The sequence below is a fragment of the Siniperca chuatsi genome, linkage group LG15 (genome assembly GCF_020085105.1).
Source record: "Siniperca chuatsi isolate FFG_IHB_CAS linkage group LG15, ASM2008510v1, whole genome shotgun sequence".
NCBI lineage: Eukaryota > Metazoa > Chordata > Actinopteri > Centrarchiformes > Sinipercidae > Siniperca > Siniperca chuatsi.
The window spans coordinates 25,769,525-25,797,297 of NC_058056.1; the positions used below are offsets into that span (position 1 = coordinate 25,769,525).

Consider the following 27,773-nt stretch of genomic DNA (forward strand, 5'->3'; position numbering starts at 1 on the left):
CAAGTTTAATAAGATTGTTTTTATTTCAGATCATCCTCACTGTACAGGAACCGTCTTCTTAAATACATAAAGCCAAACTGATAGAGTGCATTCATTCAGACTGGGGGGGTTCGGGGGAGAGAGAGGGGGGGGGGGACTGAGGAGGGGGAGCGAGGATACTGGGGAGAGGAGGAGGGGGTACTGGGGAGAGGAGGAGGGGGTACTGGGGAGAGGATACTGGGGAGAGGAGGAGGGGGGTACTGGGGAGAGGAGGAGGGGGGTACTGGGGAGAGGATACTGGGAGGGGGGGAGGAGTGTCGGGGTGGTTTTACTTCTGGGCGGGCATGATGTCGTCGATGGACTGGCCCTTCTCCAGCTTCTTCTCCATCTCCACCAGCAGCCTGACTCCATCGACCACCATCTGCACCAGCTCCACCTCAGAGAAGCCCAGTCTGTCAGCGTTGGAAATGTCAAACACTCCGCCCACAGCGGCCGTGTCCACGCCACCTGATGGTACCAAGACAGAACACTTAGACTCAAGTTTAGAGTCACAGTCTAGCTGAACAGATGCATTTACAGAGCTTTAAAACGTAGAGCTCTTTAGACAGGAGGTCTTAAGCGCTGACGTTACTCGGGCCGTGCAGGCAGCAGCATGGCAACTAGAGTAAAGATAAATATCAAGTTTCTACATACCAGTTCCACGTTTCTGGAGTCTCAGCCTCTTGAGAACCTCCTCAAACTTGGCATGTTTGCTCATGTTGGGCAGCTTGACGTGCACACCTGCACGCAGGCCTGTGCCCAGGTTAGATGGGCAGGTGAGGACGTAGCCCAGGTGCTCATTCCACATGAATGCATGGTTTCTCTCCTTGAACAGGCTCTCAATCTAAACACAGAGGAACCAGGTTAACGAGGTCCTTGAACATCACACAAGTCAATATAAAGAGTAATTTACACAAACACGTTTCCGTCTGGCTCATGTAAACAGACAAACTCCCACTACAGCAATAACTTCACATTTCCTACCAACCTTGGTGAGTCCGGTACAGAAACGATTGAACACTTCCTTCATGTTGCCGCCTTTCTGCATAGAGATCACACGCAGGTGGTCCTCCTCATTCACCCACACCAGGAATGTCTTGTTATCGTTGTGCCTTCAGACACAAGACAAGATTACAATTCTTCAGTTTCCTTCTGAGACAGAAAACAAAAACGCGGTTAGGTGACAAACGTCAGTGAAGGTAAAGTCTCACCAGATGCCCCTGGCGTCGGGCCAGTCGCGGGCCATCCCTGAGGCCAGCAGCAGAGGAGACACTGGCTTGTCAAACAGGAAGTGGTCATCGATGAGCTGCTGCTGCTCAGCGTCCGTCATGTTCTTCAGGGCGTAGTATTTCCCCTTCAGGTCTCCGGTCAGGGAGGCCAGAGCTGCAGGGAGAGAGATACAAGGTCAAAGACCATATGCCAGATCCAAAACAAATACAGGCAGCCATGTTGGATCCTCATCCTGTGAAGGACTGGCTTCAGAGTCAGGGAGCAAATTCAAGTTCACCTTTACTTTAGTGTACTGCACTATAGTCTGTTATTCCTCCTGCTACCACTAGAGGCCACCCATTGCTTCACAAATCAGCATCATGCAGACTTCACTGGACATAACTGCCCATAACTGTTCAGGCCACAACACTCCGCTGCAGCCATGTCTCCGTCTGCATGTACTTAGTACAGATGGCAGTCAGCGTGGACAGAAGCAATGTCAGTAATAATGAACTTCCTTCAGTTACAGGTTCAAGTGGTCTCTTTACCTTCGATGGAGAGGTTCTCCACGGCGCGTCTCTCTCCTCTGCTGCAGTGAGGTGGCAGGCAGAAGCCGCGGATGCTGCGGCCTGTTCGGACACGGGAGCTCAGAACATAGTTGGGGTCGAGGTCGTCGCCACCCTTAGGAGGACGACACACACATGTTAGAGTCTGTTCAGTTCCACTGCTACAGTCAGCCATGTTAACTGGCAGAGGGCTGCGGTACCTTCAGGTTGGCTGGGTTCAGGTCGGTCTTGTGCTTGTCTGTGGGTTTGTATCCTCCATGTCTGTCCTCGATCACGGGGTCCAGCAGCTCTTTGAAGACCTCGTATGTCTCCTCGTCTCCAGCGACGCAGCCCACAGTCATAATGAAGGGGTGGCCTGCACACAAAGTCACCAGGGTCAGAGGAGACAGTGGACACAAGGACAGACAAACCAACATCCTCACTAACTGAATGTGCTGAGTGTCATCAGGTCTCAGGATGGGACTGTAACTGTACCAGGATTATCAACCCCTGTCTGAATGACACCATCTATGGTGAAGCCGTTGGGTGTAGCCCGCTCTCTCAGCGTCTTGTACATGTCCAGGGTTAAGAACTTGGCCATGTGGTTGTTGTGCTGACTGAGATCTGGGAACTCGTCCTCGGCTGACAGCCTCTTCAGCGTCAGCTTGGCCATACTCTCAGAGCTAAACAGAAACACAGTCTACAGGGTGAGGCCAAGTCACCTGCTGTACGTCAGTTACCTGGTTAATCTGAGTACCAAACATGAGCCACACACTGTTCAGATGATAAGTTAATCTACACTACAAACTAAGTGACATCATAAAACAGTGAAAGCAGCGGTGGATTATCAGCTGCTGCCCTGCAGTCATTATGTAACCCAGGTAACCTTTACCATTTGCTTTATTGCTGATAATGGAGGCCCATTTAGAGAAGGAGTTTCTAACTGATTCAGCTCTCCATGTCTCTAAATGTTGGTCATAGTTTATCCCCTTGGCAAGGTCACAGTGCAAAAAGCTGTTAGTGTTCCCTCGCAGGAACACGAAGCCCAGAGCGCCGCTGCGGCCATTAAACGCGGTCGATCAGGCAGAACAGATGGCGGGTTCGCCGAAAAGCCGCTTGTGTTTTTACCTGGGTTATCAATCCCAGTCTGAATGACATCATCCAGAGTAAATCCACTGGGTGTCTGTTTGCTCCTCAGCCGCTCGTACATAGCAGGAGTCAGGACCTTGGCCATGTGATTGTTGTGTTTGCTGAGGTCCGGGTACTCCTGCTCCGAGGTGTACTTCATCTTCAGCTGGTTGTGCGTGTTACCGAAAGGCATGGCTGATCCCTGGGCGGAGGATGGAGGGAAGAGACGGTGAAAAGCAGCGAAACAAACCCAATGCCGAGTGTGGACAGTCAGCATCGAGTCTACAGTTTATACCGGGATTATTATGGATGTTACATTTTAGTTTAAGTGACTAAATAACCGCAGATAGACGGTGAAATATCCTGCAGTGAACCAAATATCCTGAATGCAGAAATGTGCAGCAGATACATTTTGTGAGAAATGTTATGCATCGTATAGTTTTATTTTACTTTATTAAACTGCAGCTAACATACTTGTAGTGAAAAGCGGACATATCCATAAGGCTAAAATAATCTGTCTACCGCCCAGCTATCTATGAACAGTTAAAAACCAAAGATACTCGGCGTGAGAGACGGAATTTGGAGTTAAATTAAACAATATTCCTACCTGTTGTCGGATTTGTGGATTACTATTACTACCAGGGGTTGAGACAAAGATCCCTATTTTTCCGGCCGAGGAGCTCACAAACCACCAGCAGCTCTCCGGTCAGTCTGATGACTTGAGACGGTGATTTATAGTAGACCATCTCTCCTCCCATTGGTCAGTATTTGTAGTCCATTCATTCAATTGGACGCGCTGTTTGGCTGCTTTGTGAAGTGGGGACTCCTTCTAGATACACAGATTACACTGCTAACTCAGCTTTGTGTTAAAAAAAAAAAATCGCAATTTGTAAATAAAATGAGATTATCTGATCCAATGCAAAGATTTATTTTATAAGATTTCCAGACCCCATGTAGGCCTAAATGTATGAATTATACAGCCAATCAAACTAAATTTGATCAGGTGCAATAGCTCTTGTGATATTAATTCGCTGGCATTGGTGGAAAGTAACGAAGTAACAATGTATATTTACATTTATGAACTGTAGCCTACTTAAGTACAGTTTTGAGGCACTTTACTTGAGTATTACCATTACTACTGTATACTTATACTCCACTGCCTTTCAGAGGTTATACGTTTTACTCGACTACGTTTATTAGACAGCTATAGTTACTAGTTACATTTCAGATCTCAAATTTACAAACAAAACATGTGATCATCTTGTAAAATGTTTCATATCAACAGTTAGAATTAGCACCCCCTTGACCAAAAACAGTAAAATGCTACTTACACATGAAAGCATCAGTAATAATAATAATAATCCAAAATTGCAATATATAACTAATCATGCAACACTAGGCGCAATTTTTCTGCATAACTTCTACTTTTGATGCTTCAAGTAAATGTTTCTACTATTACTTCTGTACTTTTACTTAAATAAAATAGTAAAAACAGGACTTTTACTTGTAGTGGAGTATTTTTACAGTGTGGTGTTACTTCTTCACTACCGTTTAACAAACTGGTGATGAGGATTATGGGTTGTTTTTCTCCGTGTGCACATTTTACAACTTAAACATGGTGTAATATTCGTCTACAAAGGCACCATTGGGGAAATAGCTTTCTCGTATTTTGTGGGGATTCTTACAATTTAACGTAACCGTAAAAATTTCGGGCGTCTGGAGGTGAATAGCAGATTTACAAATCATCTGAACAGCCTGTTTGGCTCGACTTTGCTGGCGAAGGGAGTTTACAAATTCGTGAAGCGGCTCAGCATCCGGTCGTGTCTACTCAACTTCCTCTGAAAACAACACCACGTGTGTGGAGGGGGAATGAATGGGTAGCTGTCACTGCGGTCCACACGCACATCCAACGGCATTAAGAGCAGAATTTGTCGTTTTACGGACCATAGTTTGTGTATAAACTCTGCAGCCAAAGAACGCCGCTTCCGGAGAAGGTAGGTCGCGAGTCGCCAACGGTTCTGTCGCGTGCTAAGCGTTAACGGTTACTGTAGCTAACGTTAGCATGTTAGCTAGTTAGCAAGTCGAACCAGCGTTGAACACAAACTTCAGTTAGGCGTACAGACATTTTGCACTGTGACATTTATGGGGTTTTTTAGGTTAGAAATTCTGTTAATAATTTTTAAAATGTAGAAATTGGGTTAATAATTTCTAAACTATTTAATGTGACCCAATAACTTGAGTTAACTTTAGCTAGCTAACTTAACAGTATTCGTTAACCGCTAACGTTATCGTCAGTTAGGATTATATCATCGTTAAGTTAGCTAGTTAACGTACAGAAAACCCTCTTCAAGTGTTCAGTCTAAGTCCGTTTCTCCATCGACTTGTGTTTTCCCTTACTTTAATCTGAATCCATAATCCCAAACAGTTAGCTAGCTAACCTTTGCGACACCTAACCGAAACCTAACGTTAACCCAAGCCCTAAGAAACACTATTTGAAAGGGAAACAGACTTCGACACGAAACCAGAATTTCTCCAAGAAACATCAGAAACGTAACGTCAGCCGAACATCGATAGCATCCGTTCATCTCACTCACATCTTCTCCATTTTGTCTGATATGTTTTCGTCCGCTTTCTGTCGTGAAGCAGCGACGGGAATCCGGCTTTCTCTCTCCGAAGCGAAGTGAGCTGTTAGATGAAACGGCCGTTCGTTGTTCTTCAGTTTGGGAAGATGCTGTTTTAAATAAAAATAACGGTTTGTGCGCGTGACACGGAATGGCTTGAGAGCGGTTACCGTGGCAACGAGGGCCCCTGCTGCCAGCATCCAGGAGCGGTTTGTAGGGGTGCCTAGATCCCCGAGACCCCCTCCATCCCAGAGCCCTCCAAACCCAAGAGCTGAGCCCAGAGAAGAGTCCCCTCCCCTATGTCAGTTGGTGCTGAGACTAACTGCCCCCCCAGACACACTCTGACCAGTCTCACAACAGCACTGCCAAAATCCAATCAGAGGAAACCAAATTATAACGCAATGTAAAGAAACTGAGTGAATCTGTAACATTGGAAAGAAGGAAACTAAAAGCCAAAGTATATCAGAATCTTATCCGGCCCTAAAAAGAGATTATAAACTGTCTGAATATCTCCCTGCTCTGTAATCTCAGATTTCAAAGAGCTAAATGAGCTCTCAAAATTAAAAAATACTCCTAGGAGAAGGAGACAGGGCAGATCCTGCTGCCCAATATATATCAACATGCCACAACCTGAGGGACAGTGAATGACCTACACACACATAAACATATGTTTCCCATGCCAATAAAGCCCTAATTGAATTGAATTGGACACCCATTTACTGCCATAACAGAAAATATGTAAATGTCAAGAACTTATATACTTGAAGAAATAAACATTGTATAGTATATCTTCAATCCAACTGAGCATGCAATGAGAACAAAAAAAAATGAAGAAGTTACCAAGCCTGAAATGAGCTCAGTTCAATGGAAAATTTAATAATCTTACTTAGAGCATTAAAGTACATTTACATAGCGCATTCGAGGCAGGTAAGGATGTTGTCCTAAAAGAGGGTTCCTGGCATGTATGTTCAAAATATCACAACAAGAAAAGCCGGGACCAACATTTTAATGTTGAGAAGATTGTATTTGCCTATTTTAAGCATACTGTTTGTTGATAAATAGTTTTCTGAGTTGATCTCCAACCCCCTCTGTTACAGAGTGCTCACCATGAGTTTTGTGGAGTACTCAGACTTCATTCAGGACGGGGACGTTGCCATCGTCTACCTGGGCCACGAGTCCATGATGCCAGTCAAGGTGCAGCAGGGCGCTCAAACGCAGACGCGCTACGGGGTCATTCGCCACTCCACGGACCTGATTGGCCAGCGTTACGGGTCGAAGGTCACCTGCAGCAAAGGCGGGTGGGTCCACGTGCTTCACCCCACGCCTGAGCTGTGGACGGTCACCCTGCCGCACCGCACACAGATCCTCTACACCACCGACATCGCCACCATCACCATGATGCTGGAGCTGAAGCCCGGATCCATCGTCTGCGAGTCAGGTGAGGGGTTACTTCACATCCAAGACAAATGTATTTGTACAATGAAAGCCACACAAATACAGATTAAATCAAGAGATCACATAGTTTGGTTACAAGAGAAAGCTGCGCCTCAACCGACCTGAATGGTTTAAACTTTATTGGATTATTGTTTTTAATGCACATAGTCATGAACAATTGCATTTGAGAATTTTGACGCTGGCACAGAATGGTCTATATAAGGAATGGCCTCATCAAGTGGGGAAGCTACAGCTAGTTAGCCATGTTGCTAACACTAATTAACTGTTAAACAACCTGCAGCTTGCCTGTTTCATTCAACAATCATTACCAAAATCATTACACACACAAATAATCACAAGATAGTCCGCTGCGACTGCCAGGAACGTTTGGTTTAAGAGAACAAGAAAGTTCACGAGCCGTTTTTAGCAGGGTAGCAGATACTCACGAACATGTCTCTCATGCATTCAAACATCCTCAGTGGGATTCATTATACCCTGGAAGTTCCTGTGAGACCCTATGTGAATAAAATGTTTTGCTGGAATGACGGACCCAGACACAAAACGATGGAAACTAGCAGAACGAAAGAAAATGCCACTAAAAAAACAATATCAGATGCGATACAAAAATCTTTTAATGTATAATTTTTTTAAGATACAATATGATTCACATTTATACAAAAATGTGTTTTAATGGGTTAGACAAAGCTTGAAGGTTGAATTTTGAATATTATTGGCCTCAGTATTCTCATTTCAGTAAGGGCTCTGGTCTGTGATAACTTGCTTGAAGCTGCACTGTGTCACTTTGCATGTTGGTGGTTGTAAATGGCAACAAGAGGAAACTGTCTGGACAACAGCACAGAGCATGTTAATATGTATCAACCCGGTTAGTCTGTAAAGCTTCATACCAAAGGAAATCAGCAGGACAAGAAAGCAGATCAATATATATTTTTGGAAAGCTATACGCTACACCCTAGCTTACATGCACCTGCTTAAAATGTAACTTCGCATCAGGGCTGTTGTTTTCTCCTGAAAGCTCCTGATGCCGGTGGACATTGTTTAAAACTGAAGACAACATTAAGCAAGTTGAAGAAAGGCTTCTCCCTTTCAGCGACACACATTTAGTAAAGCCATCTCCACAGCAAACCCTCTGCTCGCTCCGATCACAGCTCTCTAGACAAGGCAAACCTGTCCGTGTTGAAAGAGAGTTACCGTGGGGATTATAATTAAAGCATGATACGTCCGTCTAGTGCTGCAGTGGTGCTATGAACGGGAGAAATCTCACGCTGAAGTCATAACCTGCACTGTAGTTATCTACGAGGTGGAACAGCCGTGGGCCTCTTGCACCAAGCATAAATCCAGTATATCTTATTTATTAAGGCCTCAAATCTTTACCTCTGCAGCTTTAAGAAGTGCCTGATTTTAATCTCAAACCTTTGAGTCTGATGTTTTGTTCCACAGAGCCTCAGCTGTTGATGTTGAACACCATGTGATAGCCACAGATGTGCGTAAGAAAATTATGTAATACAGTATTTGTTGACATTGTCACTTTTTGTCTTTTCCCCCCCTGGCTCTTGCTCCGACCACAGCTTCGCCTTCAGCTCCATCCTCCACTTCCATTTGTTTAATTGCAATCGCTCGGAGTGCGTTGGTGGTGTGTTTCGGCTCGCTGTTGCAGTTTCTTCTAGTCCAAGGGCAGCGAGGGGGGATGGTAGAGGATGTTAATGTCTGTGTGGTGCAGTGCCTCATCATGTTTTACCGCTGGCAGCCCTGCGTATGTCACCTTATTGATTGTACTTAGTGAAAATTGTGTGTGTGTGTGTGTGTGTGTGTGTGTGTGTGCAGTTTGAGATTGGAGGGGGTGATGAATGAGTAGGAAATCTGTTGAGTCAGCACACACATTAGCAGTATGGAGAGGGCTGCAGTATCTGCATTGGCATCACATTACTCTGGCCTTCTTTTTATTTTTTATGTGTATTTAACACTGTGCATCCACATACACGCATTAAGATAAAACCACCACATTGGGAGTCTTGTCACATTTAAATTCAGAGGAATAATGGTTCGAAATATCAGATGAAATGCTCGGTTTATTAAATTACTTCTGGAATGCAGCGTTTTATTCGCCGCGCATAACACTTGAGTGTCATTATGTGTCGATGAGGTGCTAATTAGCGTTTGTACGATACAGTGGTGACTCATAATGTTCAGCATGATAGTCTGTAACCAGTACGCGCTGTCCTGTGGAGGGGAGACTTTTTGTATAAACATGCAGCGATTAGAAGCAATAGTTTATACCTTACATGCCAAGTCCTTTTTGAAGGAGCATTCGGTCATGTAGAGGAGTCACCTTGGAGGTAGACTGCGCTGGCTGGCCAAGTGTTTGAAGCTAACTATTTACTGTGTTTAGTTTTTTTCCACCTGTATCAGTGCTTCACATCAAGCAGGTTCCTATGCCAGTATACTCGGCAAATACTCACTGTAACTCAAGGGCTTTTGAGTCATACTGTTGAGGCTGTACAAAAACATCAAGTTCAACCGGCCAGGGTTCGCACAGGTGGTACAAATTCTAGCCCACTGACGAAGAGACGCAGGGTTCAATTTCAGGTGGCTTGTTTTTGCGTTGTAATGAAAACTGTTGCGGTGTTGTAGGTGGGGAGCTAGTGAAGGATTATGCAATGTATTGTTTTTAGGTACAGACCCACCATTTAATCTGTGCAAACTCACAAAATTGTATTTCATCTCATGTGTCCGATTAGTCTCCATTCGTGTGAATATTAACCTGAAAAATAATGGAAAGCTTGATCCGAAAAGGCTAGTTTGGACAAATGTTTGACACTTTTACAGATATGAAGCTTTTACAGACATTACTGAGGACATGGCTGGAGTTAAAGGGGCCCTGTGGAGTCACCAAAAGTCATTGTGTGTATCCCTCAGGTCTAACAAATGTGTTGAATGCATTTCCTTCCTCCATAAAACATTTACAAAGCTGAGTTTTGAAAAAGTATTTAAAATCCTGCATTGTTTACATTCGTGTTTACTAGCTAGCAGTCTTCTTCTTTTCTGCCTTTGCCCACATTGCAGAATATCTTGGCATGTTAAGTTTACTAAGTATAAGGCTGTGCTTGTACTGGCCAGTTGCTCCTAGATATGAATCTGTGTAACTAACAGTTTTCCTGAAAAAATTTAAATGTCTGTTGTTGTTTTTTTTTAAACAAATGAAATAAAATGTAATAACTAAAAACATTTATTTGATTTGGAGAATACTTCCAGGCCTTTCAATTAGAGCTAAAATATTTAGTTGATTGATCAGTGACATCTATCTATGACAATCAGTTAATCATTATTATCAAGCACAAATACCATAACATTTGCTGTTTACAGCCTCTAAACTCCAAAGATGTTGTTCCTTTTCTCTGTTTTATATGGTTGTAATATAAGTACCTTCAAATATTTTGACCTTTGGTAAGACAAAATAATCAGATTGAAGACCATCACTTTGGTCTCTGGTAACTTATGAATGGCTCTTGTCATTTTATTTGATCTAAACATATTATGAATGTAGTGAAAAATGAATTCATAGACAATTCAAATATAAAAGTAACCTTTAGTTGCAGCCATAGATCGTTTTGCCAGTATACTGCGCCAGAATTGGATCAAATGTCTCATCCGCTGCTGATACGATGGAGGGAAAAACTGTCTGTTAACCTTTTTTAAGAACAGTTTTCTTCTAACCCTGAAGTAATTTCATTAATCTGGTTTCATCGGAGAGTTTAAGTATCTCATAATGGTCTCTTTACTGTTACAGAAGCGTGTGAACTTCTGTGATATACACTAGATTCTTGGGGCATAAAAAAATTCAAGTGGCAGCTTAAATACAGAAATATGTGTATCAATTTCTGTTTCATCAGCCTTAAAAAATGCACAGCCTTACTTCATAGCAGCAAGCAGTCACTCAAGATCTGCCAGAACAACCACAGCCACGTAGACTTGGCCTTCGAGCTGCTCCACTACAGCATTTTGGGGTTGAGTGTTTTAATGATGGCAGGACGTTACTGTCTTACTTTCACTTTGTAAACTGCATGCTTGGAAATTCAGTTCCTTGATTTCTGGCCTGGTTTTGCTTCTCATCCAGGCAACCACCATGTTGTATTTGATAGTAAATGGAGAACAGAAAGCAGGGATGACCTACAGCTCAGGTCAACAGTCCCCTTCCCCCCACTCCGTTTTCATCCCATTGTATCACAGCTTCCTCTCTTACAGTAGCTGTCCACTGACTTGACGTCTTGTTCTGCGAGCAGATTAGAAACGTCGATATGAGTCCCGGGTTGACCATTTGCATCAAAGCAACGCTCTCAATAAAGGGCAATTCATCATCAATACTCCGCTCTTTAGTACACCTCCAACAAACTGTAGTGGAGAGACACAGTGCCCTGATATTTCACTGTGTTTTATCTGCAAATCTCTTAGCTGACACATGTCCAAATGTCCTCTTTATGAAACCCTGAAGTACACATGGTTGGATACCACTTTTTTTAATTTCATGAACCACTGCAGATATCACAACGCATAGTATCGGACAATACTGATCGTAATACAGTGCTAATATTCTAGCAACAATGGCTCTAGGGATGGCAATGTGGACGGTTGGTCCACCACTTTGGTCGGAACTGAAATATCTCAACAACTGTTCGATGCATTGCCATGAAATTGTGTACAGACATTCATGGTCCAAAGATGACAAATCCTAATTCCTTATGTGACCATCGACTTTTCATCTAGTGCCATTAGCCGGTCAAATGTTGACTTATCCAGTGAAATAGCTCCAAATCTACTGGATGGATTGGGACAGATTTCAGTACAGACATTCATAGTCCCCTGATGCTGTATCCTAATGACTGAAATGTTATTCTCAGGTTTGTGGTTTTGAGTGAAATGTGTTGACAACCTTTGGATGGATTTTCATGAAATTTGGCTCTTATATTCATGTCCCCCTCACAGGGTGGGAAATTAACTTTTTAAAATGTGAACATCTACCACCCACTGACCGATAAATGTTCAAATTCACCAGCCACTCAATAGTAAATCATTATTTTGTGTCTGAAATCTGCCAGCCTCTTTTTAATATTTTACCCGCATTTGGCTGGTGGCTGACAAAAAGCACGGTATAGACCTGCTCTACATGAAAAGTGCCCGCTATATAAATAAAATTGAATTTAATTGGTGCTAATTTCCCACCCTGCCCCCTCAGGATGAATTGTAGTACCACCATCAGGTTAAATTTGTAATTTATACAATACTTTGCTTTATGACCAAATACCTACAAAAAACTAATGGCATTCCCATCAGCTTCAGCTGCACTTTGTGTTTAGTGCTGATTAGCAAAGCTTAGCATGCTAACATGCCAAACTAAGATGCTGAACATGGTAAACATACCTACTTACCATCAGCATGTTAGCATTGTCATTGTGAGCATGTTAGTATGCTGACGTCTCAAAGCAACACTGTGTCTAAGTACAGCCTCACAGAGCCGCTAGCATGTCTGCAGGCTTATTTCCTCTTTAATAGCTACAAAGCTGTTAATAAACCATTAAAAAGCACTTTGTGAGGATCTGTAAGCATGTTGCATGAGAGTTCAAATGCTCAAACTCCAATACTGAGTCACAAATGACTCAACAGCTGCTCAGACTCTGCATCAAAACCTCACATTTTAAACTTCGGAAAGAGTTTGTCACAATTTTCTCTGCTTTTGTTGCTGTGTGGTGGGAGTGTTTCATGCTTCGTCATTGGAGCAATTTTTATCTTGTGAGTTTCCAACACTTTTGTTCTCCTTGCATGTACAAAGTCCCTTTTCATGATACTTCTGCAAGGTTAACACTGATTCCACTCATCAGTTTGCATTGTTTGTTTTTTAGTGTAAAATATCTCCACACAGCTGACATGATGATTTCAGGCAACTGTTGTTATCATGTGTTCCTTCTTCTCTTAATACGTCAAATCATTTTGTAGTTTCAGTTTTTGGCTCGTATCAAACCAGTTACCAATACTGAGTAATGTGTTGGCACTTCCCTAACCTCAAGTAAACTGTTGCAGCCTGGGAGAGCAAGTCGTGGTTTAGCAGAAAGTCGTTGTCTGACTTTAGGACTGACTGTCTCACATTCCCAATAAAATAATTTGTCTCCAGTTACAGACACACTCACAACACCAGATCCTTTTTATTAAATTTGCCCTTTCCCGATTCCACCATTTGGGTGGAAAATACACTTTGTGTACTCAGATGCCTCTCACTGCTGATAAATAAAAACGGCAAGTTTAGAACAAAGGGTCAAGATTTGTGCTCTATAAACACATTTCATTTATATTTACAAATTTCCATTTTTCTGTTGAGTGTATTTCTGGTGGATGTGGCTATGTTCCCTCAGGATACCCAGGATGGAAACCGAACCCGTCAGCACCCTGGCATGAAGCCTGAGGTCCAGAGTCGGTTCTGTGCTGATTGATCGTCTGTTTATGTGGATCGAGTTCAGACAGTGTTTGAGCTGTGGGCTCACCCATCTCTCAACAACAGTAAACTCTACTTTGCAGATGAGGATCGATGTGTTCAGCCTGTATAGCAGTGTTACAATGTGAGGCTGTAGTTTGTGGATTAGTTGTTTTGGATTTTATGGCCATTTCAATTATGTTGCTGTAGCGCCACATATCGATGAAATGCCACCAAATCAAAGCACAATTGTTGACTGCTACAGGAGTTAATTAGTGCTGAAACAATTTGTTGATTAATCAATTAGTCGGTCAATTAAATCATTTAAAGGTGGGGTATGCGATTCTGGAGAAATACCAATACCATGATATAGAGCGAACGACGACACAGCAAGTAACATAACTAACGTTAGCTCGGTTGTGGGTTAGCAAACTGTCGCTACAGTTGCTGCTGCGAAGCTAACAGCCAGAGAGGACGAAACGGTTTCCCAGAGCCGGCACAGCAGCTCCAGACAGCGATGCTCACAACTCTCCTGCTACTATAGCTAACATCACAGCAGCAGGATATCTTGGCAAACTAGAAAGGAAGCTGAATGTCCGTGGGCAAGTCATTTAACGTTACCTGACACACAAATCATGGCTGGAATAGTGTTGTTTGGCTCAGCCCGAGCCACTTTGTTTGTTTCCCATTTACAGAGCCAGGGCTGAGTACAAACACCAGAGTTTTATCTCAGCGCACACACTGAACGGACAGCTAGCGGACTGTGAGGAGATATTCGCTGAATCTGACAAAAAGACGTGTATTGGATTAGAATCGCACACCCCACCTTTAACAAACAAAAACCCAACCGCTTTATGGTTCCAGCTTCTCAGTTGTGAAGATTTGCTTTTCTTTTATTATAAATTGAATATCTTTGGGGTTTTGAGCGTTGATCAGACAGAATAAGATATTTCAACACATTAAGACATGAGCTCTGGGAAGCTGTGGTAGGCATTTCTCACCATTTTCTGATATTTTATAGACTAAACGATTAATTTGATAATTGACAGATCTATCTATAATTGACAGATTAATCTGTAATGAAAATAGCTGTTAGTTGCAGCCTTATACACATTGTCTAAATTAGTTTACAACTGCACAGTGCAGGAAATATGGCAGTTTATGTGAAATAGGCCACACTTACTCAAGTGTTTGGCAATCAGTTATAGGAAAATGGTATGGCATATGAAAAATACTTTATATTATTATTTTATGTATGTGGATTAAATTTGCAATAGGATTGATGAAAAAAGCAACATTTTTGTAGGCGGAAATGGCCCGTACTCATAAGCTACACCAATTACAGATCTATTTGTTTCTGGTCTAACTTTCCACCAGATTTCATTGAAATCTGTCATGTAGTTTCTGAGAAATCCGTCTTACTAAAAAACAAACAAATGGAACTGAAAACATAACTTCCTTGAAGTAGATAATAATACAATCTAATACAACAACAACACAAAAAACACAACCTCAGAAATTACCACAAAACTGAATCCACACCTCTTAACACAGCGTCAACAAAACGATGGTATTCATTTCAGGACTTTTGTATTGGATTTCATTACATTGTACACAGTTTATATTTTATAGTCACCGATCAACATGAAGTCCCGTTAGGACAGGCAATCAGCACAGTTAGTCCTTCACCCGTAACGATAATGAGGTAATTAAGCAAAAAGCTTGTCTGAGAGTTATTAGCTGTCTCTCTGTCGCTGTGGTTTTGTATGGGACAGTTATTTTTTTCATCCAACTTAAACCTTATTTACATTTGTGTATCCTCATTCTTATGTTTTACTACATTCATCCACAGTTTCCCATTTACTGTTGTTTCCAGTCGCAGACCATCCGGCTCAGCAGTGTGAGGTTTAATCAAAGTGCTGCTGTGGGGTAAACATTGCCCTCTTTGTCGCGGCATACGAACAAAGGCGGCGGTGACGTAATGTCAGGAGAAGAAGGAGGGGGGAGGAGGATTGGATCTGCTGGCCTCTAGTTGTGTTCTCGATGCTCCACTCCCCCCGCCTTAACTGCAAGTCACATGACCGGTGTTATTTTTCTTCTCGTAAAATCATAAACACTCGCATCGCTCTTGCGCAAACTGCACATTAGCGTGCATTAAGGGCACTGCAGGGCAAAGAGGGACCTACTCAGAAATGTAGCATCCACTTATCAGCCAGAGTGGAGAGAGAACCAGTGTGAAAATGTGGGTGTGTTGTAGTAACAGCTGTGAGCTCTTTCTGTAGACTGTCTCTGGACAGAGGAAAGCCTTTAACGTCATTTCTAAGTCGTAAATTTGAGGTTTTATGAGATTACGTGGCTTTATGTCCACGCTGTACTTGGAAAAAAAAACCTGTTGAGGAGAATTAGACCTTTTTATTTGTCTGGTTTGAAGACCTGAGCAAAATCTGTGTCATTTTCGGAGATGCCTGTTTGTCAGTTTACATGCGACATGATGTGATGTCTAAAAAAAGATCCCGAAATCATCCATGTGTCAGTGGTTCTTCATGCTTACACCTTTCAGTGGATGGCAGTCGACAAGCATTATCTCAAATGAAATCTTGCAGCAGCTCGTGAACCAGGTCATAAGAGGTTTTGTTTTTGGACGTGTCCGCGGCTGTAGGATCTTTGTACCGGTGTTTTTAATACACTCTCTAATGTATTTGGTACAGTTACTGATCTCAGCCCTTTGACCGCCATATTCTGAGTGGTCCCAGAGGATTTAAAGATGCCTGCTAACCAAGCAATAGTTGTCCACTATAAACGCTGGCTGGAGGATATAACAGCGCACCTGAAACTCAAACAGCTAAAGCATACTAGGCTACAATGATCTGTTAACGGCTGGTACGAACAGGAGGAATGATTACAGCAAGAAAAACGTGTTTCCATGTTAATATGTGAAGCTGTTTTAAGACATACTTGAAAATTGTGAACCTATCATTTAAAGCTCCAAGTCTGAAACAGCGATATTTAGCTACATTAGCTAGAGTTAACACAAATTGTAACCTTCAGTGTGTCTTCATCACCAGGTTCTTTGATAGATTTAAGACCACGCAAATGCATAAGCCACAAAGCCATAATGTTTATTTGGTCAGTTTGGTCAAGTCTGTGGTGTCTGTGTTGTAGGGACAGGTAGCGGCTCCCTCTCCCACGCCATCCTGCGCACCATCGCCCCCACGGGTCACCTGCACACGGTGGAGTTCCACCAGCAGCGGGCGGAGAAGGCGGCGGAGGAGTTCAAGGAGCACCGCGTGGGTCATCTGGTCACGGTCAGGAACCAGGACGTGTGCAAGGACGGGTTCGGCGTGACCGGGGTGGCAGATGCCGTCTTCCTGGACATCCCCAGCCCCTGGGAGGCAGTGAGACACGCCAAGACTGCTATGAAGAAACAAGGTAGGACACCAGTGTGTGTGTGTGTGTGTGTGTGTGAGGGAGATCCTTTACATTATTTAAACTCTGACACGACTGCAGACTGTACAAAACTCAGCTGCTAGGCTGTTAACCACGACCAAGAAGTACGACCACGTCACACCTGTTTCAGCCTCTTTACATTGGCTCCCTGTTTGTTTTAGGATTGATTTTAAGATCTTGTTGATTACTTTTAAGGCTCTTCATGGACTGGCCCCAGATTATATTTTAGACCTTTAATCCCTTATGAACCTTCACGTAGTTTGAGATCTTTGGGCAGGGGTCTTCTGTCTGTTCCTGAGTCCAGGATGGAAACTAAGGGGGACAAGCTTTTGCTATCAGGGCCCCGAGGCTCTGGAACAAGTTGCCCGAAGAAATTAGGTTGTCTGAGTCAGTGTCTTCTTTTAAGTCCCGTCTCAAAACACATTTTTATCTGAAAGCAGATCCTGATTTTACCTGAACTGGCTGTTTATTTTACTGTTTATTTTATTGCTTTTGTGTATTTTATGTGTTTTATTTCTTTATATTTCGTCATTCACTGTGGTATTTTATTTTTCTTGTTGTGAAGCACTTTGTACTTTGTTTTGATAAGTGCTCTATAAATAAAGTTTTATTATTATTATTAGTACTCGACCAATGGAGTCTTTCAAGCTCACGCTGAAAGCATCATTTTGTGTGTGTTTTTACCAAGAAAAGCAAGGTGCATGTGGAAGCAACTAGTGAAGTAAGAACTCCCAGATCACATAATTACTTCAAAATGTAGCAACAATCAAAATGAGTTTTTTTCATGTGATGGAATTTGAATAGTGTGGTTCCTATTTACATAGCTGCAAACTCGCTGCACCTGGGTAACTTTCCACCAGATTTCATTGAAATCTGTCACCTAGTTTCAAAAACAAAAACACAACCTCAGATATTGCCACAGAACTGAATCCACACCTCATAACACAGCGTTTTATTACATCGTACACATTTTATATTTTTACAGTCACAAAATGTGTGTCATCATGAAGCCCAGTTAGGACGGGCAATCGGCACAGTTAAGTCTCATTCATGCTCCCTTTATGTACGAACATAGATAAGTCCATTTCAAACGATCTAACCGTCACTGCCCACATACTTCCATGTGCCTTTGTTGGCATGAATGTGAGGCAATACATCCACTAGAGGGCAGCTCGGAGTCAAGAGTTTCTGACAGCAACAAACATGGCGGCGGTGGAGGAGGTCGTAATAATGTACCTCCTTAAGAAAGAGGCAAAAGCGGAGGCAGCATTTAACTCTTGGCTACACTGCCCCCAAGATTTCCGGTGGTACTGCTCCGTTTCGTCCGTATCCGTAAGCTTTCAGACGAAATGAACGCAGATTACAGACAGAAGGCTCCGTCTGTATCTATAGACGTATCTAACGTTGAGCATAAATGAGCCGTTAGTCCTTCACCCATAATGTTAATATTTTGTCTTTGTCACCAGTGAGGTAATTCGTGCAAAAAGCTTATCTGAGAGTTTTTATCTCTTTCTCTCTGCTGCTGCGGTTTTGTATGGGACAGTTGTTGTTGTTTTTTAAGAACTCCCAGATTACATAATTACTTCAAAATGTAGCAAGATCACCATCAAAATGAGTTTTAAATGTAATCGCTGCAAACTTGTCGTTTTTTTTCCACAAATTTTGCCGCTTTGAATGAAATGTGTGGCACCTGTGTGATTCGTGTAGATCTGAAGGATGGGGGTCTTCGGGGTTCGAGCTCCACCTGGGCAAATCACAGACACACCAGCGCTTGATGCAAGACTCTGCTTGACCTCATGTTTGTTTTGTGTTTTCTGTTACTTGAACGGTTTCTGTTTAACTGAGCTTCAGTGACGTTACCTTGCCCAAAGTGAGCTAACGTTGTTCGCCCCTGTCCATTTTCTAGTGGATGCCAGTAATTCACTTTTTCATGGTACTTTAGCTGACAGTGTATGATGTTGTTTTCTAGGTTAAAAACCCCCACACTGGCAGCGTCTTGATGCATGTCAACTCTCCAGAAAAGCATCAGTCTTATAACATTCACTCGCCGTATCGACACATCTCCGCTGCTGTACCCTGACTACTCAAATCTGTCTGTGCAGTGCGTCCGATGTGTGCTACAGGCGTCATGGTCATGGAGTTTCACTGCCAGCCATCCTCAGGTGCAGCCGAGGGAAGAAGAGAAGTTGTCAAAGGCACGAGCACAGAGAAACAAGCAGTTATTTTGCTTTTATTGTCGATTAGTTCTTCAATTAATCGTTTAGTCTATACATTGTCAGATAACGGTGAAAAATGCCCTCCACAATTTCCACAAGGTGACGTCTTCAATATTGCTGCAACGATTCATCGATGTGTTGATAGAAAGAAAATTAATCGGCAGCTATTTTCATAATCGATCTTTTCAAGCAACAATGCCAAACATTCGATGGTTACAGCTTCTTACAGAGGATTTGCTGCTTTACTTTGTCTTATGTGATCGTAAACTGAATATCTCGGTAATTTTTGACTGTTGGTCGGACAAAACAAGCTATTTGATGACATCGCCTTGGGCTTTACTAAACTGTGAAAGGTATTTTTCACTATTTCCTAAAATCTTACAGACCAAACCAGTTACTCGATTAATGAGAAAATAATCTGCAGATTAATCCGTGATGAAAATAGTTAGTTGCAGGCCTACTTCAAATATCTTGTTTTGTCAGACAGTCCAAAACCCAAAGATATGTAATTACATTTGGATATGGATAAAAAGCAGCAAATCCCTGGTTCCAGTTTCTCATGCGGTGGGTAACGTTTTTAACAGATTATGTAATAATATTGATTAAAAATGTTATGAATGAAAATTTCCTGTTGATACATTATTAGTCACTGTTATTACTTCATCAGTTATAGACCTTACACTCATTTATCAGCAGTTGTACAAAATTTGGTCTGACTACATTTTCAGCCCATTCTGAGAAACATTTGACTGTATCTGACAACATATCCACTTGTTATTATCACGTAGAAAACATCATGTTAACCAGGACTGGTAGTTTAGTGGACTGTGGTACAGATCATCTAAATGCTGAAATTCAGCACATGATCTTATTTACTGTCTAATTAAGGTTATCGTTTACAACAAATTTACCATTTTAGGCTCAGCACTAGCATTAAATAAACCTGCCAGGGAAAATGAATGACTGAAGGCCACCGAAGTGTCCTGTTGGGTAAATAATATTAAAATATGTGTGGGTGTGTATATATATATATGTGGCGTGGCCTCAGTTGCCAACCATCACCTGATTATGACTTTTCTGTGACTCGTCCTGGCACAGCAGGAACATGACTGTGACTGAGCACATTTTAAAATACCAGCCAGTGAATTTATTTCCCCCCCGGCCGTGTCGCCTCACTCTGCACTCCCAGGACGACCATCGATCCTCGCCAGCACAGCTCTCATTAACTTTGCCCTTGTGTGTGTGTGTGTGTGTGTGGTTCCTGGTCACAGAATAAACTCAGCCATTGAGGCACAAAGTATGTTGGGGTGTCTTTGACAACCAGGACCAGCAGCATGCCCGGGCAGGTAGGCAGCTCACTCAGGTGGACAGTGTTTAGAAGTAAAGTCAAGGTGTATATGATATACGTAGAGCACATAGCAACCTGCCCTTCCTCACTACCCTTTCAGTGTCGGACCGTTTTCACCAAGTATGTTAAGCGTTTTTTAAATATCTGGAGTGTTTACTTCTTCCACTCACTTTAAGATAAGACAAACCTTTATTGATCCCCAGAGGGGAAATTCACATGTTGCACCAGCACAAGGACAGAAGTAAGTACAGCTAGATGGAGAAAGTGAAAAATAATCAGAAGTGTATATAAAAGAATAATAGAAACTATACAAGCTTAATTAAAAATAATTAAAAATATATGTTTAAAAATGAAAAGATCTGGTATTTAAAATGAACGAAATATTGACTAAAGAATGTGCAAATCTTAACAGTATGGAGAATATGTGTGAAAATAATAACCCAAGATTTGCAAAAACATGAGTTAATATAACGCATGTTGTGTTCCTCCTTTCTGTTCTTCCTTTTCTTTCTTTACCTTTGCACCAATCCAACTTTTCTCTCCTGAAACCAAGTACCGATCCAGTACCGAAGCTTTCTGTTTCCCAAATTTAAAATCTCTAAACCTCACTGCGTGGAATTTTTACGAGTTAACATTAAGCCAGGGATTGATGTGGCGCTAAAACGCATGTCGGCGGGCTGCCGTGTCACAATGACTGTACCGGATAGTGGAAACACTCAATTTAATGACGTTGCTGAAGAAATGGATACCTGATTCGCTAAAAAAGCCAATATTGGTGCCAGTGCCGATCCGGTTTATATCGGATTTGTGACCACGTGCTAACCTGAGCGACTTAGTCTTTGTTTTAGTGTTTGGTAGAAGGAAAAAAGTCAATACTTTATGTCACAATGGTTGAAAAAAGCAATACCGCATGGTGCCACCACAACCACCGAAATCTTCTTACTCAAATTCATTTATCCAATGAACTGCCTCAACACTGTTGAGATGCACAGGATCAGTGGTTTATGAGTCTGAAAGCCTGAGTAGATGCTCATATTCCCGCGGCACATGAATGCAGCATGATTTTTAAAAAGTAAGCCCCAATATGAAGAGGAATGCAGGAGGAGCGAGGATGCTGCTCTCTCTCCTCCTCTCTGAATCCCTTTTATGGTGCCACTGCTACATATTCCTTTCATGAGCTGTTGACCCTCACATGCACACATACAGATACAGATAAATAGAGTGCAGCCATTGTAGAAGCAGTCCCATGACCATACAGGGTTATGCTGCAGGGAGAGAGCTGATGAATGTGGCTCCACAAGGAAAGGCTTAATTTACTTCCCACTGCAGAGACTGGATGTTTTCTCCGGAGAGCCAGAGCCAAGCTGAGCACCGCTGCCCCAAAATGCTTCAACCAAAGGCCAAAAGATAGAAAAGTTAACAAAATTCACCTTGGAAAGGTCTGAAAGGTGTTGTGCACCACATGATAGGAAGCTAGATTTGTGGCTGCTGGAGTGAAAAGTCAGTGTTTTACCAGACATGTTGTTTGCGGAGCGTATCAGAAACCCCACTGTACTTCGACTAGCTCCTAGTTTTGGAGAGATTTCTGCTGGCTAAATCTGTTTCTTTATTACCACCAACCAGAAATCCAAATTAAGTGGGTCTCAGCACTCTTGCTGGAGGGAGTATGGATTGGTTTTGGCGGACCATGCACATATTTTGTGGTCTTTTCCATATGTTGAGCCTTTTATGGAAAGGAGCGGGCCGCTAAGTCTCAGAGATTCTGGACCTGAAATCTGATTTCTCTTTAACCTTTTTATACCTTTTGAAATATTCCTAAAGGTCTCAGTAAAAGCGACACATAACTTTTTCCGAAGATTTTTATGGCCTTAGTTTAAAAAAAACAATTACAAAATGCTAGCTCCAGAGGAACCCTCCCACCATTGCCCTTCGTATCAACATAATCAACTCTATTCACTCAATTATAGAAAATTACTTTCACTCTTAAAAGGAGAAGAGGGATAAATACTGGGGAAAATGGGATTGTTTATAATCATCTAGACTTTTAACAATTTTTCGTATTTTCTTTGTCTGTACCATTTTATATGCATGATGAACTGTACCTGTGCCTTTTTTTCTCTATTCACTGATTGCGCTGTAATGTCCAAGATTTTCAATTAAATTTTATTTATATGACGCTAATTTATAACAGAAGTTATCTTATTGTACTTTTCATATAGAGCAGGACTAAACTGTTTATAATATTATACCAGACCTCATTTGTTCTATGTTCATACAAAAACAAAAATAAAAGGCACCCACGGCCAAAATTCTTCACTTTTTTCACGTTAATTTTTCGGCGCATCACTCCGGACTGACTCGAGATCTTTTCTCAGGCTCAAGAAGAAGTTGCTGAGAGCTGGTTTACTGCAGAGTGTAAGACAAAGGGCAGTGAAATATTTCTTCTTTTCCCCTCCCAAGTTGTAATTCTTCTAATGTTTTGGCCTGCAGCCCGGCCCTGTATTTCGCTGCTCTCTCAGAAGGACCCTGGATCATGACACCCCACCCCCTCCTGCTCGCTGTGAGACTTACGAGTCTTATTATGAAGCAAACACGTCCCATGAACACAAACACTCAAGAACCCGATAGGGAATCATAGTTTCACGCATGTATAGATCGTAGGTGTGGATGTACAGTTCATATTCAAGACTATTAATAACTCCTTGAGACACCCTTGTATAATCATCAACTCAACCCCTCCTTGTGTGTTCGTCCTGGTTGCTAGGAGACCATTGAGTTGTGTTATGGCCGTCTCGAGGGAGAACACTGGTCCCGTTATCTGAAGGAACGACTGCTATCTGAAACATCCCGAAGTCTCCTGTAATGTTTATCAGACACAGTGGACTCTTCAACAAGGCTGCCCTCTGCAGACTTGTTCTTTATTTCATTGTGTAACTCGGTATTACACGTTGATGACGTTAGAATTTGAAGGTTGAATCACAGACACATGTCGTCTCCCATCAGGCACCAGTTTGTGTCATTATTACTGCTGAGTGCAGATTATTCCTCTCTGAAATGTGAAGTGAGATTAAATGGGCAGATTGCAGCACAGATGTGTTCTGTGACCCTCTGGACGCTCAATAGGTGAAAAAACAAAAACAAAACTGTGGCTAGTAGGTGGAAACGGAGGATTTCAGCTACACTTACAGGCTTTTTTAGGGACTACTTTAAAGTCTGGGGTGCACCTGAAAGTATAATAAACTAGAAGAGTGCACTCAGTAGAGTGCAGATCTCCGTCAGGTGTTTCTGACGACACGTCCAAACTTGTGAATTTAAACATTATTTATTTATTTATTTATTTAGAACGTTTTGTTGTAACACCACACAAAATAAAACTCCTCCCAAACAAAGAAGAGTTGAATCTCACTCATTTGTCCCTCCCGGCTCCCTTAAAGTCAAGATGGTGGCAAAGAAATCAAAAGCGGGGATTTATTCATCTTGTAGTGCCTAACTTTAGTGGATCACAACGTATCGAGTGTGGATTTAATCTGCAGATGCTCCGGTTCAAGATGAGACCGAACGGTACTATGGATGGCAGTTTTTCAGCCACGACAAAAGCCAAAATGTGGCCTGCAACAGACTTGTTTTAGCCTAGCTGATTGCCGGAAATGCCTTTTTGCTATGTCGTAACGCATCTCGTAAAATGGTGAATACTGCGGAAAAGACGAAAGTCTAAGCTTTACGATAGGCTCAGTCAGTAAAAATAGGTTTTTCAAAAATTGTGAATCACCGCAACCACCAGAGAGCATTCAGTCATAAATGTGCACAAAAATATTTGGCTGATGGGTCCAGTAGTGTGCGAGATTAGCTGCAGACAGATACAAACACACACGACCGAACGCATAGTGAGTTTGACATCATGCATATACTGTATTGGAGAAAGAAAACACATTAAAAGAATCACCAGTTTGATTTATATATACCAAATTCACAAATATGCCTGAAAGGGCTTTGCAATCTGTACACCAATGCACCAATTTCATGCCTCAACACTTAAATAACATCTCTAACTGCAAAATCCACCCAAAGACAAGACAACTCTTTTTCTCCATGCCTTCACTCCTTTTTCTCAGCAGTTTAGATTTAAGAGTAAATATATAATATAGAAACTCATTTTGGTTTGTTAACCCTGAACCCCTCCCCAGCTGCACCGGTCAGAGTCACATTCTTCGCTCTTCAGGTCAGACGGTGAAAGTTGTCTTGGCCCGTTGCTCCGGCCTCCCGCTGCGATCACCGCAGGGTTTCATTTAGAGACAAGAGGCTGGAGCCAGTAGGTGATCTCTGTTTATTAGAGCGCCGGCTCATCCCATGATGATCCACAAACTCCAGCCTGGAGCCCAACGGGTCACAGGCCTGCTTTGTTAAGGAAAACAAAATATGCTTTGAAAGTGCGTTTGGGTGTAAGAAAAACAAATTATTAATAGTAATAGTAGTATCATGGGTTTCCCTAGAGTGAGACTAAATTTCATATTAAGTCCATATTAAGTTTATAAATCTGGTTTAGATTATTTTTCTTTGTCCATGGCTGTTTTTTTAAGCATAATTCCTTCAGATGACACACAGAGATAACAATGAAAATATGCACCTTCTACACTCCTTTTTGATGCTTTGAGGAAGGTTTAATTTGCCCTAAAGCGCGATCATGTGTGTCTTGGCCATATTAACCATGCAAGGATGGTAAATTGTTTAATCTTTTTAAGTGTCCTGTATTAATAAACCTTGCATGTCGAACCTCTCAGGGTAGGGGGTTGGCATGGCTCCTTAATGACTCTACTCTGTTAAAACTCACCTGGGACTGCCAAATCGGCTGTACTGTTGTTGTTTTGCTAACTTGCTAGCTATTAGGAAGGCAAGGCAAGTTTACTTATATAGCACATTTCATACACAGGGGCAACTCAAGGTGCTTTGCATAATGAAGTTAAAAGTAATAAAAGAGCATAAAACCTCTTTTTTTTTTTTTTACATAAACAAGTTTAAAAAGACACAGGAAGGCTCACAGCAGCTAACTAAAATGTTAGTTAGACTTGGTTATCCCAGTCCAGGTACTGTAAACTAACAGAATTCAAAATACTTGTGTTTAGACACATTAATATTTTACAGGTATATTGGGGTAGCGTTGGATTGCTGAATAATTGCAGATGGTTTTATACTAATGATAAAAATATACCAGGACAACAGTCCAACTTTGCTCTGCAGGCAAAATCTGCTAGCATGTAGCATTAGCTGAGTTCCAAGTTGGGTTTCAATCTTTTATTTGCTGATGCATGAGCTCATGGACTCTAATCTAATGTACTTTTGGCAAAACTAAGAAAAAAACATAAGATGTTCAGATATCTAGATTAACACGGATACATTTGGTTGAAAAGTGAAAGTTTTTTTAGACGTCTAGATTACATGTAACTGTTGTTTTCAATTCAGATTCAGTTCAGATCTTTATTGTCCCGAAAGAGGAAATTCTTTTTGCAGAAAGGCGGCATAAAAAAATGAAACATAAACAAAGTAAAAACACACATGACACACTTGAAGAGCTGTATTATGTACGCAATTCAGAATAAAACAACAAGGTGTATGCTAAAAGCAACAAAAGCTGCAACACGAAGAATAAATACAAGAAAAACAAAACGCTAAGCTGTGCAGGGAACCAAGAGGTGGTATTAGAATTAAGAGCACTTATTGCACATGGAATAAATGAAAACTTGAACCTCTTGCACCTAATTTTTGGGGAAATGTATTTCTGACACTCTATCGCTGCTTTTCAACACCATTTCAGTGACTGTATGATGTGCACTCATTTCGTTTTGAGACATTTAAAACCACAAATGTGAACCTCACGGTGGCGCTACAGTAAAAGTCTGAGGATCACTGAAGTCTGTATGATCCAGCCGCTGGGGACAATGAATGTTTGTACAAAATGTCATGACAATCCATCCAATAGTTGTTGAGATATTTCAGTCTGGACAGACCAGTGGTGGACAGACAGACCGACATAGAGCCACGTCACTAGCATGGCATTACATTTGTTACTGACTGGTCTTTATTATTATGGGGGAACAAGACATTAACTGTTCAACAACAACTGTTCTCTCTCTGTCTCCAGGAGGTCGAGTGTGTTCGTTCTCTCCGTGTATCGAGCAGGTCCAGAGGACGTGCGAGGCTCTGGCGGATCAGGGCTTTGAGGAGATCAGCACCGTGGAGGTACTGCTGAGAGTCCACGACGTGCGAACCGTCTCCCTGCCGCTGCCCGACTTCGGCCCCGACCCCTCCGCCCTGACTCAGCCCGACGCTGCAGAGAAAACGCCCCCCACCTCAGCCCCAAACCAGGCCTGCATCGCCATGAAGACCACCACCCCACCCAGAGAAATACCAGGTCACACAGGGTACCTCACCTTCGCTACCAAACCAAGAACCTAAAGCTCAGAGTGATTTTCTTTCTTTATTTCCACCACCAGTAAATCGGAGCAGGTTTATAATCCGTACTCTTTGCCTCGCTCCAGTCTATTTTTCATGTACATTAATAAGACTGTGATAATCCAGCAGGGTACCAGGTTCCTCCAGGTCCCGGTTGGCGCTGCAGCACCAAGAGGATTTACACTCTTGTGTTACATAATTTTGAGCTCCTGTCACTTGGCACCGGTTTGTTGCTTGCATCAAGCAAGAGTGAAAATCAAGTTGACAGTGATTTCATTTGAGAAGAATATACTTTTTAGCTTATAACTGATAAGATGCTTCCCCTTTTATAAAAATCACTTTTAATCAGTGTTTTCATTTGTTGGGGGAAGGAATTGTTTTATATTTTCTTTTTCTTTTTCTTTTTTGCACTTTTGTATCCAAGTAAATGCAATAAATGTGCGAAAAGATCCTTGTTTTTCTTTGTTTTGTTATACCGCAGCATCAACAGAAAGCAGAAAGACCTGTAAATAAGTCAAAGGTTTAATCCCTTCACCAGCTAATATGTTAAAGTGTCCTTGAGCAAGACATTGATCACCTACCAGATCGATCAACAATAAGAGTTTGTGAAAATGAAAAATACAACGCATAACTATTTAACCGAGCGATTAAGTTTTGTTTGTTCACAGATGAGAAGTCCTTAAAGCGCAAAGGATGAAATCATAATAGCTACTGAGATCCGTCTACATGACAACTGAGCAAACTCCATCCACTGATGAAGACTGTGATTTGGTCGAAAGCTGTGAAAAAAGCTTGTAAGTGGACCTTGAGTTTGGATAATTTTGTCAAACTCTCTCCAAGGTGAAGAATGAACTTTGCTGTTGAAGTTCTCCTTTCTTTCTT

The 27,773-nt window shown here is 42.0% G+C and overlaps 2 protein-coding genes across 3 annotated transcripts; one reads left to right on the forward strand and one right to left on the reverse strand.

The window, feature by feature from the left end:
* ckba (creatine kinase, brain a) lies at window positions 1-5,649 on the reverse strand. Of its 2 annotated transcripts, none has more exons than XM_044166281.1 (8): window positions 5,495-5,649; window positions 2,268-2,455; window positions 1,994-2,148; window positions 1,776-1,908; window positions 1,230-1,401; window positions 1,007-1,130; window positions 673-862; window positions 1-486 (listed from the first exon to the last, which is right to left on the reverse strand). In XM_044166281.1, the coding sequence occupies exons 1-8, from the start codon at window positions 5,503-5,505 to the stop codon at window positions 308-310; spliced, it is 1,152 nt and encodes a 383-aa protein (XP_044022216.1). In that variant the 5' UTR covers window positions 5,506-5,649; the 3' UTR covers window positions 1-307. The 2 variants fall into 2 exon arrangements, with proteins under 2 accessions (XP_044022216.1, XP_044022217.1); XM_044166282.1 differs by lacking the exons at window positions 2,268-2,455; window positions 5,495-5,649 and adding exons at window positions 2,901-3,102; window positions 3,508-3,662.
* Window positions 4,617-27,340, forward strand: trmt61a (tRNA methyltransferase 61A). The gene is made up of 4 exons (XM_044166286.1): window positions 4,617-4,894; window positions 6,619-6,959; window positions 16,596-16,862; window positions 26,581-27,340. Exons 2-4 carry the CDS (start codon window positions 6,629-6,631, stop codon window positions 26,892-26,894), a joined length of 912 nt encoding a protein of 303 aa, XP_044022221.1. The 5' UTR covers window positions 4,617-4,894; window positions 6,619-6,628; the 3' UTR covers window positions 26,895-27,340.
* The last annotated feature ends 433 nt before the right edge of the window (window positions 27,341-27,773 follow it).

Excerpts from the sequence above, each read along its gene's own strand:
- ckba (XM_044166281.1), bottom strand. Across the intron at positions 1,402-1,775 it reads GGAGAACCTCTCCATCGAAG|CTCTGGCCTCCCTGACCGGA; the intron begins GTAAAGAGACCA and ends CTCTCCCTGCAG. Across the intron at positions 487-672 it reads ACTCCAGAAACGTGGAACTG|GTGGCGTGGACACGGCCGCT; the intron begins GTATGTAGAAAC and ends TGGTACCATCAG.
- trmt61a (XM_044166286.1), top strand. The coding sequence starts at position 6,629 with ATGAGTTTTGTGGAGTACTCAGACTTCATTCAGGACGGGGACGTTGCC. Across the intron at positions 6,960-16,595 it reads ATCCATCGTCTGCGAGTCAG|GGACAGGTAGCGGCTCCCTC; the intron begins GTGAGGGGTTAC and ends TCTGTGTTGTAG. Across the intron at positions 16,863-26,580 it reads GACTGCTATGAAGAAACAAG|GAGGTCGAGTGTGTTCGTTC; the intron begins GTAGGACACCAG and ends CTCTGTCTCCAG.